The following is a 16,545-nucleotide window of genomic DNA, read 5'->3' as shown; positions in this document are numbered from 1 at the left end:
TGTACCGCTTAAAACCTCACTGGCATTTCACTGTCTTCCCATCAGTCTGCAGCTGACTACCAGGATGGCCCTGACACTGCTGCAGCGGTTTGACGGTGCTCTCGTTCAGCTGTTCGTGCTCTGTATTACACCCCTCTGTACACAGGAAGCCAGCAGGCATGTGCTTTGCAGGGACAGTTACTGTAGGTCAATTTTCATCTTCCTGCCTTCCCTGGCACCCGGAGTAGGAACGCACCTCCCAAGCCCAGCCTTCTGCTCACCTGTTTGGCAAGGATCCTCGCCGTCAGCCTCACAGTCTCCGAGGGATTCCAATTCTGCCCAAAAGCGCACATGGCGGAACACTCCAGCTTGTGCATTGGCCAGTCTTCCTTCTGCAAAGGTAGAAAAATATTTGTCAAAAAATAGGCCGTGAAGATAAAGTGATGAAAAAGAGGATACAGCAAGTCCCGCCAGATCCTGGAGGTCAAGTAAAATGTGTTTCCTTTAAAAAAATAAGATGACGCTCACTAATTCTGAACAAAAGCTTGAGTCACATTGGAGGGGTACAGCTATCCTGCTTTTTTCAAACAAATTCACAAGGGATGAGCTAAGGTCAGAACATCTTCATTTATTCAACGGAAAAAAAGAATTAAATGGTGAAGAAGCAAACAGACAACATGATTTATAAATCACCAGTTCTTATTGTTCAGATCAAGCATGTGAGGACAGAGTAGGTCTAAGCTTGATGGCTTTATTGGGTTCATTTCCATTTAATACCTTGGCCCCTCATTATGACATGACCCTGGTGTAATCAGGAGTAATGTGTCTGAAGTCAATGGATTCACAATCACTACGAATGAGTATATGTAAGGTCAAAACCAGACTTACTGAATAGAATTACCAGATTTTTTTTCCTTAAATGTTGTAGAATAAGACTACAGCTGGGCAACAAAAACACACTTACAAAGACAAACTCATTTTCGTTAAGAACGTACAGTATACTCCTAGCTCAGCATGCGATAAAACTTGGAGGGATAGCACAAGCCACTGGCTTTTTGTACCCTACAGACTTCCTCCACAGCAACTGAAAGTTTCAAAGATTAGCACAGAATCCGATTAACACTGCAATGGCAAGAAGAGCTGGGCATGGGCTGTCCCCAGACTGCATCAAATTTCATTTTATATCTTTGTTTAGGTGCGTTCAGGTTCTTTCTTCTACATTCAAGCAATGTGCAATTATTTATTTCTCTCTCTCTCCCCAGACACATTTCGTGTCTTAGAATAAACCCACAGTCTTCTGCCTGTAGAGGGAGCACCAATTTTTTTTTTTCAGACCAGATTTAAACTGGTGGTAAACAGCAGCAGAGGAATGGAATCACAACAAATCCCACAAATTTCTAATTGATTGAAAGTAAAAACTTGAAAAGCTTCTTGTAGCCTGCAGAAAGCTGAAAAGGGACGTTCCACTTCCACTGAAAAGGGACGTTTAATTGCTCTGTGTACGAGCAGCTTTCGGAGTTCATTCTATTATTAAAAGAAAGGTGAACGCCCGCCCCAGCCTCGTGCAGAACTTGAAGCCGTGCAACGTTGCAAGGGTATTCGGCCCCTCACAATGTCAGCCTCATTGTCCTTAATACCTCAGGATGGTATTTCTCCCCTAAAAAACAGTGCACAGGCTGCCTGAAAGGAGCTAAAGTGTAGCTGTTCTAAGAGGACGTGGCCGTGCAGACCAGGCAAACTAAAATAGTATATTACGCTGTAATCATGTCATGTGAAATTACACTCTCAACTGTCCTACAGCTGTCACACTACAAAGTGCATCCCCCCCCAGAGGCTTCCTTCCTATGTATGCCCCAAGACTCTTTCTGGAAAATTCCTGCTAGTCTTTGTTTAGGAATCCGCAGGACCCCTAACGCAGAGAAGATTTGCAAAGTAAAGGCCTCGTCTCTCCCCCCTTCTGGCGCACCCACACCACCTGCCAGTTCCAGCCCTTTTTCTGGGTGTGCAAGAAGCGAAGGAAAAGAAGCTCAAGTTTTGTACCACCAGCACTCCTACACGCCGGTTAAACAAACAGGAGAGATTACCTGATAAAACAAAATCAAATGCAGAATCCCGTGCGTGTCTCAAAGCAGTATTTTGAAAGACCCGTTTGTTCCCTTTCTTCTTTACGCATTGCTAATTAAAATCCTTCCCCAGGCAGAATCACACTGAGTTATGTGAACTAGTAGGGAGGTTAAAGGGACAAGATATGGCTGAATTGTGTGAAATGAGATAAAAGCCTGAAACACTACAAGAAGAGAGAGCACTGAGGACTGAGTAATACCTGGGATGGAAACCCCGTGACAGCAGCTTTCCCTGCGATCTCAGCAGGACTGTATTTTGCATTCTCTTCCACGGTTTTCTCTAAGTAGTGTGAATTATAACAGGTAGCATTGTTCTAGCAGAATCCCTAATGCTACATTAATGGTATTTTCTTCCTATTTTCATTACACCCTCAGTGTTTTTCCCTTCGTTTAGGAGTAAGTGACAACATTTTTGGAACGGAAGCTCTTTAAACCTTGTGCTTTTCACATCAAAGCATGGAAACAATCTTCTCCATCGAGTTCTTCAAAATGATTCCACTGTCCAGGCCTACTGGATTAATTCCCAGAACGCTGACATGTATCTCAGCATAAAAAAAAAGAAAGACACGTAATTCTCAAAGAATAAGACTGAAGCCCAAACAAATCTCCTGGCACCTCCTTCCTCACACGGAATTTTTCAGTAGGATGTAAACTTTCCGTTGTATTTCACTTGATCGAGAAGAAACACACACAAATACTTGACAGAAATGCCTGACAAGCCAGTGTAGGGGTTAAGCCCACTTCTTCAAATGCTCATAACCTGCTCATAACCACTCCAATGGCATCCTAGTCTCTAACTGAATTTCAGTGAGGCATCTCCTGATCCCTGACATTTTCCAGCAAAGCCATCCACACAGTCCTTCATCAAGTGGCAAAGGCAAGAGTTTCACACACCCTTCACATCCTTCCCTACCACCGTTTATTGAGCGCTGTGCCAGAGAGAGTATTTGACTTCCATGGGTTAATGTTCAGAATGCTGACAGGAGACATTTATCAAAAAAAAAATACCCAGAACAAAGATTTTGGGCAGGGGAATGGACTCTTGCCAAATGCAGGCTTAACCAGGGCCTTGCAGTGTCAAAGTCCTCTTGCTCAGAATTGCTACAGCGAGATTTTTGTGTCTCCTACAGCTTGCCAAAGAGGATTGGACAATTTCTGCAAGGTCCCATTTAAAACACACCCGCTTAGTGCCACCTCCAGATCTCCAACTCCATTTTGAGGCTTACTAGCTGACAAAAATACACGTTTCCCTTACTCTGGAAATACCACCTACAACACTCTTTAACATGACATGTTAAGAGTAACCCCTAAATATTTGACGCAAAATGTATTTCAAATGCGGAAAGTCATGACAAAAACATCTCTTTCTGCACTTTGGCTAGCTGATCTCCACTCTGTCTGGGATAAATAACAGCTATGTGTAATAACAGAAAGAGGAGCTCCAGTAGCTGGTTCAAGTTCACCAGTTCCACAATTGCAGCCACATAACCCTCTTAAAACATTTCTCTTCAGAGTGTTTCAGCAGCTAATTTCTGAGGAGAAAAGATAAGCACAGGTCTCCTGCTGTTTGACTAAAATTATTATAATTTAAGAAGTCAAGACCTGAACAGCTGCAGATGGGGTCTGAAAGCCACTACTATAATAACAGGCCTGGGCTTTGAGGAGCCAATAGTGAAGAGCAGAATTGGTACGAATCAGCTGGAACTCACAAACCCTTTTAAAAGGAGAACTGGATTAGGGGCTGGGAAAGGAAAGCAGCAGCAAACTCAGGCTACATCCTCAGCTGCACCCAGCCGACCCACTGAAAAATCAAGGCACCAAGGTCCGGCAGCGAAGATGACTTCCACTCTCACGTGCCCCACATCTGCAACTGAACCCACGCCTGTGCAAACACAGATCAGACTTAAGGTTATATGTCTTAGAAGCAAAATAATACAGCAAAACAGCCAATGGGTGCATATCAGCACCAGGCCCAGAGCGTGCATGCACAGAGCGAGCCCGAAAATAATCAGCCCCTACACCACTGCAAGACTTTGTTTTCCCCTGGGATCAAGCCCTCACACCTCAGCGCTACCTCTCCCTGGTGACCAGGGCAAAGAAATCACACTGCAACGCAGGACTTACTCTATGTGCTAAATGCCTGGCCATATGGCAGGAGATGCACCCTTCTACCACCTGTGTCAGCAAGTCAGTGCATATTTGTGCATCTATACCCCATTTGCAGGAAGAGAAATGCCACAGACATCGTTGTGACGCTTCGTTCATTAAATGCTTGGAAAGTGTGTTAAGAACCTCAAAACAAGGCTATTGTATGGCTTCGGACAGCAGTCCAAATGATGCCTTCAAGGAAATCCGTGCAATGTCGCTAACTTTGCTTTCAAGAACCAAGTTATTCTGACAAAAACAAAAAATCTTGTTCAATCAAAATGTAGTCTAGAGAAAGGAAGATGTCTGCAATTATAAAATCTATTATTCTGAAAAAGACATCCAAAAAATCTGTTGCCTGCACACTTCGCACCTTTCTCATCTCCTTCTGATCCACCTCTCCCCACCACTAGAAAAAAATCTTTTAAATGAATGATGGTATAGCCAGTCTTTAAGAAAAGAGTAAGTTGAGAAGAAACTATTATTCCATCCCGTACAGAATGCATCATGCAATGAACAGTTCTCAAACTGAATTGCATGGAGTTTTATTAGAATAACAAGGGACTAACCAACACTGACATCATACCATGTCCTTTTACGGTACATATAATTTCTAGCTGAACTAAGCAAAGAAGATGTGGATTTACAGAGAAAATTAACTAAAAATAAAAAACAAATGAACAATGACACAACAATTTTCAAGTACAGCCTTGCCCTTACTAGCATCACATGAAGAAGTCTCACATCCATGGAGGCAAAAGGGAAATATTTACTGTACGTGCCAGAGTTACAAGTTCAGTATCAAGCAAAGATGTCCTTTTTGGCTCTGACAACGAATTCCTGAACTGCTGAAAAGTGCCTTTGAACAAGACAGGGATGAAGATACAGCGCAGATTGTCTGTGCGTCACGTACAGTCAGTGGAGACCAGTTTCCAGAGAGTATTATGCTCGAAGGTAACTTTGAAATAATGTCAAAGAATTCAATCTCAGCAACATTCACAGATTTCCTAAGACTGACTCAGAAAGGCCCAACACATGGAAGACAATGTTACATCAACTAAGAAGTCGAAAGCCATACGCATGTCATAAGCGTAAATTGCTAGTACCAGTGCGTGTCATACTACTGTCTAGACATCGCAGCATCAAACACCTTTATGCCTAAGGATCATACCACCCACCTAAAGGTAGAAAATAATTTAGTTCATTAACATATCAGACAGACTTCTGCTGAGCATTATCTCCTGCTGTTTTAAGGATACTCAGTTTCAGCTGTTCAGTTTTATCTTCTTGGAAGATGCCCTGCTATAAAAAGGGAATTCTGACCATAAGGAAAATAAAAAAGAGTTAAGAAAGTAAAACATGGACAAGACTTTATTCAGGGGGAAAGAGAGGAAATAAATAGAAGCCTACTTGTGCTTATAGTATAAACTTTGCCATGGTTGCAGGACAGACAAAAGGATGCTGAGGGAGGGACTGAGGAAGGGACTTGTAGGTAAAAGGTGTGCAGACCAGCATAAGTAAGTCTGAGTACTTCCACCGTGATATCTACTTGCTGTATTTCCTGGCACAAATCAGGAGCTTTCCTTCTTCACTAAACCTTGCAATGACAACTATCTGCTTCTCAAACCATTGTGAGCCACAAACCATTGCTGCTTCTCTTGTATGGTAAGAGAAGAAACTCAGAATCTCAGACAGAAAGTGCAAAACAGCAAATTATTTTTTTTCCAAGTATTTCCTTCCCTCGCCTAGTTATGAGCTTGCTAACAAATAATGTCAAATGGAAGCATTTCTTCCAAGTAAGCATTTCTCATGAATGAATCATGGTTTTTCACTACACTGTCTTTAAAAACTCTTCCAGACTTCTCTCAAGGGTTTTAAGAATGCTCAGACAGTAAATGTTTCCTTTCTTCTCAGTGCAACTGCTGGCTGACAGTCTTTCAGTATTGCAAATACTGTAAAAAAATCTTATTTCTTTGAAGCATTTTGAGTCCAAATGCTGCTTCAAAACCAAAAAGGCCATTTGTTTCACTCACAACGTACTAAGACAGTGTAGGAAAGCTGGAAGGTGGGGGAGGCAACAGAAGGAGAACGTTACAGATGGCACAATGGGACAATAAGATACAGCCTTGAAATAAAAGCATTCAGGGTACTAGATTGTGGAAAAATATTTTTTGAAAGATACCTATTCCAGTAAGTAAAAATGTAATTAAAACAAATGTTTTGGAAGTCTTCATATTGCTTCACTCTGGTGCACACTTATATTCTACTTTGTGAGGTTTTTATAATACAAAGCATATAAAAGAATGCCAGAATAAGTGAGTTAGAGAGAAAGCATGGCAGTTTTCAAATGGTTTTGACTACTGTCAGTTGCAGCCACCCACAATATTTGCAAAGATTCTTTAAAAAGAAGGCCCTTAAGATCTTAATATAGATATTTAGTGATTTGATTTTTTTCCTTAGACACAGTCTCTCCTACCAGCTTAGTGAGCTATTGTTAAATTATCTGGTTTGTGCTTAAAAAAAAGAACGAATACAGACATAATTAGTGGGCTGACAGGCAGCTCTAATCAGAGTCTCAGTGGTACCAAGCCCTGGAGCTACTGATCTTGAAAGACTCACGCAGACGACGTCCAAATCCTGTAACTGTCCGATGTACAACTCCATGGTCAGCATCCGTGGGATGTTGAAGCTGCCTGGCCTACTATTACCCAGAATTACAACTAGAGGCAACTAATGACAACTACAACTAATGACACACAAAAAATTGTGTTCAGCATTCCCCGCATCCTCACAAATTGCATTGCCATACCTGACATTCCACATCGCAGTAAAAGGCCTGCTTGCATCTTCCACACTTGGACAATCCTTCTTTCCTTAAAAAGAAAACAGAAGTTGTTCTATTCAATAAAGCTGAGTGAAATACAAGTGTATCCTGTATCACTAACAGAGATGCACCACTTACTGGGGACTAATCTAGTAACACCACAATCAACCGAGTATAGCAAAGATTTCACAGCAAAAATTGTATTTCCTTCAGAAAAATGCAGCTTCCACCTTTGGACAGCAGACACCATTTTGATTTGTTTAGAGTTTCAAAAGCTTTTTTTTCCCTAACATCTGTTATTATGCAAAAGCAACTCTGTTGTCCTAAATTACCAGGTTTGGAAATGTGTGATGCTATGCTGCTGGACTGACAGTATCATTTTTTTTTGCCACTGCAAGCTGCATGCCTATAGCTAACTTTTCCTCATTTTCAAAACTTCCCTGTTGTATCATATAGTTGCTCACCAATATTAACTTTTTGCTTCTGCTCTTCCAGTTTCATTCCTTCTCTGTCTGGCCACAGAAAGCGTGATTGCTGTTTTGTGAGTAACCACCTCCCAACACCAAGAAAACATGTTAAAATACGAAATAATCTGTATCATCTGTCACCACACAGCCTCTTACTGTCTTGTCCTGGAAAGGCTGCTGGGACAGCTGTGTATTCTACGGTCACCTAAGGCTTGCACTTTTTAATATCTGCGTGTATCCCAGCACAGGGAACTGCCAAAATGAAGGTCCTTCTCTGCTTCAAGGTACATGTGCTGTAGCAGGACCTATCAAAAATACAATGTGTCACCCAACATGTGACATTTTGATGTGACAGAAGTAGAGATCTCTGTGGTACCAAATAACTTAAAATGTATACACACCCAGTATAAGTTGCAACAAAATTTGTCTTAAACTGAGATAACTTTTATAAGGTGCACATTTGAGTAAAACAGGGGCAAATGTCCTCATCCAACACGACAGCGAACAGCATTTCACAGAGGTCACTGTCATGTGGAGTCTGCAAGGCCTAGGCAAAGCAGACAGTGAAGACACCAGTGTGGCAGGCTAACATCACGACTGCTGGCTGACAGCACGTACCTTGAGTGCAGCTGCCTATTTAAAGTAACAAATATCACCAGACACAAATACATCTTTCGAGTCTCAATCTGTCAATTTTACTACAACGGTCTTAAGATGGCACAGAAAACATCTCTTTGCAAGCCCAGGGCTGGCCCCACAACCTTCCTAACACTGCAATTTCAAAGAATAGAGTTAAAATCAGGCCCTTTTTTTGGTTATATATGCTAGTTTATTTCTACTTCAGTTGTAGTGCAACAGGGAGCAGATATTGTTTCTGAGCACAGACAGATCCAGTTACACACATCAGTGAGATTTCTTCCTTCTACAGGAACATCGCTCCGGAGTGAAATAGGTTTTGGACTACTGCACTGCAACTCCTGTGGTACTGCATTCAGTGTGTTTTCCATGATCACTGTGCTCCTCCAGAACTTCATGGGAGAAGCTGGCATGGAGATTAAGCAGCATTTAAATACACTGTCCCTGATGATCTTTAAAAGTTATTCCCTGAGACCTAAGTATTCTTAGGTAACTATTATCACTACGATATTATTCCACGTCAACTGAGAATGGAAAGTATCCGTTCCAGAGGGAAATTTTCTGGATGTGACAGGCAAAGAGCCAGTTTCTTTGACAAAAGGAAATTTATGGTTAGACACAAGAAGAAAAAAAAAAAGAAAGAAACTACGGGGCTAGCTAAAGACACAGGTGTGAAGGAGGGGGAAATCATCTCAGTTCTACAGTATTTTCGAATTAATGGGATTTAATTCACTGGCTTCACTAGGTGCTCATATGCAACGAAAGAAAGTGAGTAAAGTGAATAGGTAACATAAGTAGGTGATGTAAAGCAGAAAGAAAATGGACAAGATCAAGATAAAAGAGAAGAAAATGAAAAGCATAAGTGAGCTGAGATGACAGGACAAGAGACGAAAAGACCTGTTAGAGTGTAGTAATTATATTCTTTGGTCTGCTTCTCAGTCTACACATGCATGCAGCACTTACTGATAACAAGACTAAAAGCCCAACAGTGGCTTTCTTTTACTGGGGCACCCACTACCATGTGCTCTGAGTTATAACCAGTCAGGCACTGCGCTTCCTCAGCGGGCTTGCAAAAAAAAACCCTACTGGTTTTGAAAATTAAGAGCAACGGTGTGATGTCTGTGACTAACTTTCTAAGGTTAAGCCAAAACCAGTATATTTTTTGCTTCGGTGGCTGTCATCGAGAGGTCAATGGCAACCAGAGGAATACCAGCGGGGCTCCTTCACGCTGCCTGGCACACAGCCGGGGAGGGAAGCTGGAGGCAGCAGCAGGCTGGGGCCGCACGCAGGCTGTCGGAGCTGTGAAACGGCCTCGGGTTGGGAAACGCTCGTGGCCCTGCGGTGACGAGCCTCTCATCTCATCGTGCTGCCTGCGCTCGGCCTTCGTAAAAACACCAAAAAACTACGGGTTTGGACACAGAGGAAGCGCTACGCAGATAAGGCATTCGCAACGCGGAAACGCAAAGCATGAATTTGGCAATCACAGCCCCTTCCTCCCCTGTCAAACCTCATCAAAATGGGAGCACGTTACGCCGCTACAAAACCGGAGGGATTCACTTAAACATCCCACAAGAAGTCACCCGTGCATCTAACCGACTGTGAGCGTACAAGGAACAGCGGAACTTTATTTTTTGTTGCTTCCCCTCGTTTTCCGGACCTCTTCAGCGAGGAAAAGCAGCTTGAAGCACCGCCTTTCCCCACGGCACCGCGGCAGGGGAGGCAAGCTTTGCTCCCGCGGCGAGCCGGGGGGGAGGCACCGCCAGCAGGCAGTACCACAAAATAAAAGATGATTTTCATTTCAGCCGCCCCGGCCCCCCCGTCCCGCCGCCCTACCTGGCGAAGCAGCCGTCGCAGTGGCTGCCCCGCTCGCCCACGGCCAGCACGGCGGTGTAGGCCGGGCAGTCGAAGAGCAGCTCCCCCACGGCGTAGCGCCGCCGCGCCCGCAGCCCCCGGCCCTTGCCGGGGCTGGCGAACCGCTCCAGCCCGCCCGGCTGCGGCGCCGCCTCCGAGCGCATCCCGCCGCGGGGAAGGGGAGCCGGGATCGCTGAGGGAAGCGGGACCCGGGCCGGCAACGCCGGCAGCGGGCGCCCGGGAAGGCCGCGGCCGGGTCCCGCCCGGTGGCAGGGCCGGCGCCGAGCGCCTCCTCCGGGCGGCCGGGGCGCAGCCGCCCGTAACCCGGCGGCGCCGGGCGGGGCGCCCGGGAAGTCGCCCACCCGCCCCGGGGGAGGCACAGGGGGGGCCTCGGTGCTACGGGGCGAGGCTGCACGCCGTGGAAAGCCCTACTCGGGAGCCAGGCTGTGAGCAGCGAGCCTGGAATGGGTTGTCTGGTCATTATAGAATCCTAGAATCATTAAGGTTGGAAGAGACCTTCAAGATCATCTGGTCCAACCATCACCCTACTACCAATATCACCCACTAAACTGTGTCCCTAAGCACCAGGTACAACCTTTCCTTGAACACCCCCAGGGATGGGGACTCCACCACCTCCCTGGGCAACCCATTCCAATGCCTGACTGCTCTTTCTGAGAAGAAATGTCTCCTCATTTCCAACCTAAACCTCCCCTGCCTCAACTTGAGGCCATTGGTCACAACAACCCCATGCAGCACTACAGGCTTGGGGCAGAATGTCTGGAAAGCTGCAGAGGAAAAGGACCTGGGGGTGCTGACTGGTGCATGCCTGAATATGAGCCAGCAGTGTGCCCAGGTGGCCAAGAAGGCCAACAGCATCCTGGCTTGTATCAGGAACAGTGTAGCCAAGAGGACCAGGAAGGTGATCGTCACCCTGTACTCGGCTCTGGTGAGGCTGCATCTCAAGTACCGTGTTCAGTTTGGGGCCCCTCAGTACAAGAAGGACATCAAGGCCCTGGAACATGTCCAGAGAAGGGCTATGAAGCTGGTGAAGGTCCTGGAACACAAGTCCTGTGAGGAGCAGCTGAGGGAACTGGGGTTGTTTAGCCTGGAGAAGAGGCTCAGAGGAGACCTTATTGCTCGCTACGATTGCCTGAAAGGAAGGTGTGGGGAGCTGGGGGTTGGTCTCTTCTTGCAGATAACCAGCGATGGGACTAGAGGGAATCATAGAATCATTAAGGTTGGAAGAAACCTCCAAGATCATCTGGTCCAACCATCACCCTACCACCAATGTCACCCACTAAACCATGTCCAACCTTTCCTTGAACACCGCCAAGGACGGTGACTCCACCACCTCCCTGGGCAACCCATTCCAATGCCTGACTGCTCTTTCTGAGAAGAAATGTCTCCTCATTTCCAACCTAAACCTTCCCTGCCTCAACTTGAGGCCTTTCCCTCTACTCCTATCACTAGTTATCTGTGAGAAGAGGCTGACCCCCAGCTCCAGGTTTAGCACTGCCAACACCAGAGCCCCCGGCTAGAGCAGTAGGGCCTCCGAAGACACAAGTCTTAGGCCACAGAATCATGGGCAGTTGCTGCTCAGATCTGGCTGCTGGTTTCATGGCCTGCTTCCTAACTAGGGCAAGGTGCTGTCCGGGTCCCCCCAGCACCCATCCTGGTTTACCTCAGGCACTGCAGGGCTGCAACAGCAGGGGATTGGCCATATGCCTGGTAGTATGGGGCAGCAAGGCCACCAAGGATGGTGGGATGGGCAAGAGATCACAAAACGAGTCAGGGGAAGGCATCTCCAGAGCTGGCCAGCTCACCCCCTGCCTTGAGTCATGTCAGGGCCTCAGCCAGTCCAGTGTTGTCATCCATGGTTTGTGGCTCCCAGGTCATGGAGTGGAGAATGGAAAGTTGACTGCCCTGTCCTGGGGCTTTTGGATAATATCCAGTAGTCTGAGCACAAAAAGTCCTATGGAATTAATGGGAAACTGTCATAATCAGCCAGCATAAAGGGTTAGGCTTCTCTTGATAATAAAGAAATTAAGCAGCAAAGAAACAAACAAGGCCTTGTTGTTGCAAGTCCCTGTTGCTGTCACACCTACAAGTCTGAATATCACATCAACAGCCATGTTGTAAATATAACAAAATTTATACTCCAAGGGAAAAAAAAAAACAACACACTGATTTTATTCAAAATAATTACTAACATTAAGAATAAATCTATTATTGAAATTCAGTATGCTATAAAACGCAACCCAAGAGAAACAGCTAAAGCTGTCTGTGTTAATAAAATGTTATTGTTTTGTGCACAAGTATGCTGCATGCAATTATCGGTTTTACAATACCCTGATATAGCACCAAAAGAATATTCCTTTCAGAAATATGAGTAAAGCACTGAAGAGAATGAAAATGTTTCTGGTGCCACTTGTAGTTCATGAGCAGCGTAGACTGATGTAAGCCTCTAAAGGATGTAATCTCTGCTATTAGTAACTGTGTATTTAGTTTTATGTTAAATTTTTTGAACAGCAAATCTTTGGTAAGCTCCTTTTTGACTAAACACACTGGTTAAAACTTGATGCTCAAAATTTCCACAAGAAAGTAAAGCAGTAAAATGGAAATAAAAGAGGAACGTTGAAGAACCTAACTTGAAATAAGAAATTAGCTTGCAAAAGTGCTCTGACAATGTCCCTAAGTAGGTGTAGCCACATCTGTCCTAGCCCCATCACATTTTTGGCTGTGAAGCACCTCACCAGCTGCGTGAGCTCAACTATTTGTAAGGGCCACCCAGAGAATCAGAATTTGGAAGTGCTGCGGTGTAAAGGATGAAATATAACATGATGAAACAATTAGAGCCATTGCAAAAATAATGTATCTTTATAGGCCGGCATTATTTGAATTAGCTAAAACATCACCTTTTTACAAGGAAAGAGTGATCAATGAAAATGGGTTCAATGACTGAAAAGTACGCTATCATCCTGTAGCACTGGGCTAAATGTTAATCATGGCCCACTGCAGATTTACACGTCAGGCATGGAGTGAGTGTATCCAGTTGGAATAGTAAAAGCCGTATTTAATTGACTAACCAACTACCACATTGCGCAAGTGAGGGCTGCCATTTACTCTTTGTATCCCGGCTCAATGTAGCTCATGGTAGTCTAGCTCAAAGGTCTAGACTTAATTATAGGCATTTCTACAACAAAGTATATTTAAAAATAATAATCGATAATGTATTCACTATATGAATGAATTAGCATTAACTGGGAAACTGCCCTTGTGTTCAATCCAGTTTGATTAATAGATGGCTCCATTATAGATAGACAAATAGTGTCACAGCTTATACATCCATCTCCTCTGACATCTTATGCTGCACCAGCTACTGAATTCCTTGAATTAATTCCTGCTTGAAGGAGACCAAAACTTGTAGGAAACACCCAGTCTTGATTTCAAAGTGTCATTAATAAGTGTTTTTTTGTTTGTTTGTTTTTCTGAAATGCTACTAAGCATGTTTTATTTCTCACATAAATGTGCCCAGTTTCCTTTTCAGTTGCTGGATCTTTCTATAACATTGTAAACTGCTTTGAAAAGTTCTCGGCTTTTTTCCTTCTACATTAGTACCTGTAGGCACTGGTAAAATTAAATGATCCAGTGTTTGCTTCTGAAATCTGGAAGCATGGCATTATATACTCCAGTACTCCAGTAGTGAAATAATGGTCACTCTGAAGTCAATGACAAATTCTTACCTCCTTTAATTAAGTCAGGTTTTAATTTCTGTTTCAAATAATGTTGTGACCAAATAAATAATAATAATAATAAAAAAAGAGGTCTAACAACTCACATGCATTATCTATCTATGATTACTTCTAAATCATACCTTGTGCTAGGTCATATGCTCCTCAAAAATTGTGTGGGTTCACCAGTTAGGAGCTTGTGAGGAGATTTCTTTTTTGGGGGAACCAGCTGGGATGATGGCAAATGTTATCACACTCCTGTTCCACATTATCACCCTTGCTGAACAGCTGACAATTTGATTATGCCTCAGGTAATGAGGAAAAATTTGAATTTTAGTCGCTTTCTTTTTTAATAAACAGTCATTTAGTTTTAAAAACAAAAATAATAATTTACTAAATAGGCTTTATTCCACTCTGAAAAAATGAGCTTTCCAAGAGATAATGCATGAATTAATTCACAAGAGTGAAATTCACCAGCGGCCTGCAGCCCCATCCAAACCCTTCAGGAGAAATTCAACCAGCTGCCGGCGCAGCTTTTAACTTACTTCGGAGCTTTTCAAGAAATAAAACTGGTTTGATAAGTTATTAATGAAAACAGTTTTGTAAGTACTTTGTTAGGAGTTATCCTATTTATCCTGTATTTATTCTGTATTTATCCTGTATTTATCCTGTCCCCCCTTTTTTTCTATATTTATACAAAACCTTTAAATAAAACATTCTCTTTTGGCTCTACCTATTTTATCTGTGTGTTCATCAGAGAATCTGAACATGGATTTTTATAAATCCATTTGAGTGCCTAAATAAATATTGTGTATTGCAAAATGCAGACTTGTTAATCAGTTTATGACAATTCTCGGGGCTTTATCCATATAACTATGCATGCAATTGCTGAATAAAGGTCCAATACCAGGAAGATTTAAGCAACCCGCAGAAGACCTGAGTGCTCTCAGTTCCCACTGCTCATATGAGACAAGGGGAGGATCCTGTACCCCACAGGATGTGTTGGGGGCCTGGCAGGATTGGGTGATAAAATGATACGTTGCTAAATGATACCTTACATCTGCAGAGACTTACACTTCTCATCCCCTCTGTCTTTTTTTTTTTTTAACTTCCGTTCCGTATGCTTTAAATATGAAAGACGATAGCTCATGAAAGGATCTGAAGTAGGGTTTGGGTTTAAGAAAGTCAAAGAACAAAGTGTCGTGTCTGCTCTTTGAATTTCTTAAAATTAAGGAGTCTTTAGAAGTAGAGCCATTCACCTTCACTCACAACCTTGGAAGTGCTTGACAGAAAGCTGTGAGCATTTGACAGGAAAAGATCTATCCCTGTTAGTCACTTTTAGTTAGGTTTAATACTTAATCTTCCAGAAATTGTACTGCTAACCCGCAGATGGTATTCTCCAGGATCTGCTGCACACCCTGTGCTGAAAGCTGTCTTGTTGTGTTACGTGTCACCGCAGACTTTAGCCAGAGAGGTTTTGAACTTGGAAACAGAGCAGGGAGTCACTGGCGGAGTCACAGGGCCCCCAGCAAACTGAGGGGTGAGCGCGGAATAAACAATGAAATCAGCTACAGGGCAGGTACAAGGAGTAACATAGGCCACCAGCCCATGGGGAGAGAAAGGACAAAGGAAACCGCATATAACCTCTTCTATATTTAATGCAATTATTTCCAGTGAGATCTGGTTTACTAACCTTGTCTTTTTTTTTTTTTTTTAATGTTTCCAAAAATCCTTCGATACTTTCAGCTGGCCAGTGCAGGTACTGACAGCAGCCCAGCTGGGGAAGCTGAACCATGTCCCACGCTGCCATCCAAGCAACAAAAAACTCAGCCTAAACTGCTTTAATAGGCTTTGTGGGCAGATTTCAGGGCTCACCCTAAACTCTGTCCTGCTGGCAGCGAGGCAGCTGCTGCTGCTGGACTCTTGGCAGTTTAGGGGTGGCTTGGGGTCAGAGAACTGCACCTTTTCAGCAGGTGAGGGCAGGTCTGTATTATTCTTTGCAAACCGGAGATTAAGTGTGAAGGTAAAAACTCAGCAGGAACTGGGAAGCGCTGCCTTTCAATAGAGGAAAAGTGCAGTTAATCGCTTTCAGGAGATAACCTGCAAGGTGGGAGATCGGGGTGAAAGTGTGTTTTGGTAGGGGCTGCCAGCACGGCTTATCACTGGTTTCCCCAACCCTGGAGGGGCCTGGGCATGACATACAAAATCTGTCGTCCTGCTGTCTTCCTCATCTGTGCCATGGGTGGTTGACGTGTTGACAGTATTGACATTGCCCGGTGTTGATACCCAGACAAAACACCCAGAGGTGCCCTGGCTCTGTGGATGGTCAGGCTGTTCCCAAGCAGAGGGCTGGTGGAAACAGAGAAGTGGGGCAACCACACGGAGGTGTCTGTCTCTATCCTTCAGAGATATCTGTGGTAGTGAGAGACCCAGAGATCTATCTAGAAAGAGGTTCTTTAGGTTTTCTTTTCATGAAGGGAACAAATTCTTCTCTGCCTTCACCCATCAGAGACCTCCTCCAACTTTATAGATACTAACATCCCTCTTGCAAGTGGTTACTCTACAGGGAAGATTGTGGACCCAGTAGAAGTAAAGATTCAAGTTTCTGCCTAATATATGGAAGCGATTTGCCTGGGTTAAATATATTTTAATCCACTCATTTGAAGTTTACAAGCATTTCAATATGTCATTATAGAAAGCCTGTACACAAATTTCCAAAGACAAAAAGTGACAGCAGCACAAATGTGGTTTTGGGAACATATCATGATGACAGAACTGGATGACTGTGG

General features: G+C 43.9%; 1 protein-coding gene across 1 annotated transcript in view; it reads right to left on the bottom strand.

The window, feature by feature from the left end:
* The window catches only part of SMYD2 (SET and MYND domain containing 2), a 28,968-nt gene extending 18,622 nt beyond the window's left edge, over nucleotides 1–10,346 (bottom strand). Inside the window, 3 exon segments of the mRNA XM_080587240.1 lie at nucleotides 261–371; nucleotides 7,057–7,120; nucleotides 10,008–10,346. Of these exon segments, the coding sequence (XP_080443366.1) occupies nucleotides 261–371; nucleotides 7,057–7,120; nucleotides 10,008–10,189 (357 nt within the window). The 5' untranslated portion in view covers nucleotides 10,190–10,346.
* Nucleotides 10,347–16,545: the final 6,199 nt, after the last annotated feature.

Source organism: Anser brachyrhynchus, assembly GCF_964034855.1.
Source record: "Anser brachyrhynchus genome assembly, chromosome: 3".
Lineage (NCBI taxonomy): Eukaryota > Metazoa > Chordata > Aves > Anseriformes > Anatidae > Anser > Anser brachyrhynchus.
This window is presented reverse-complemented; position numbering and strand designations above follow the sequence as displayed.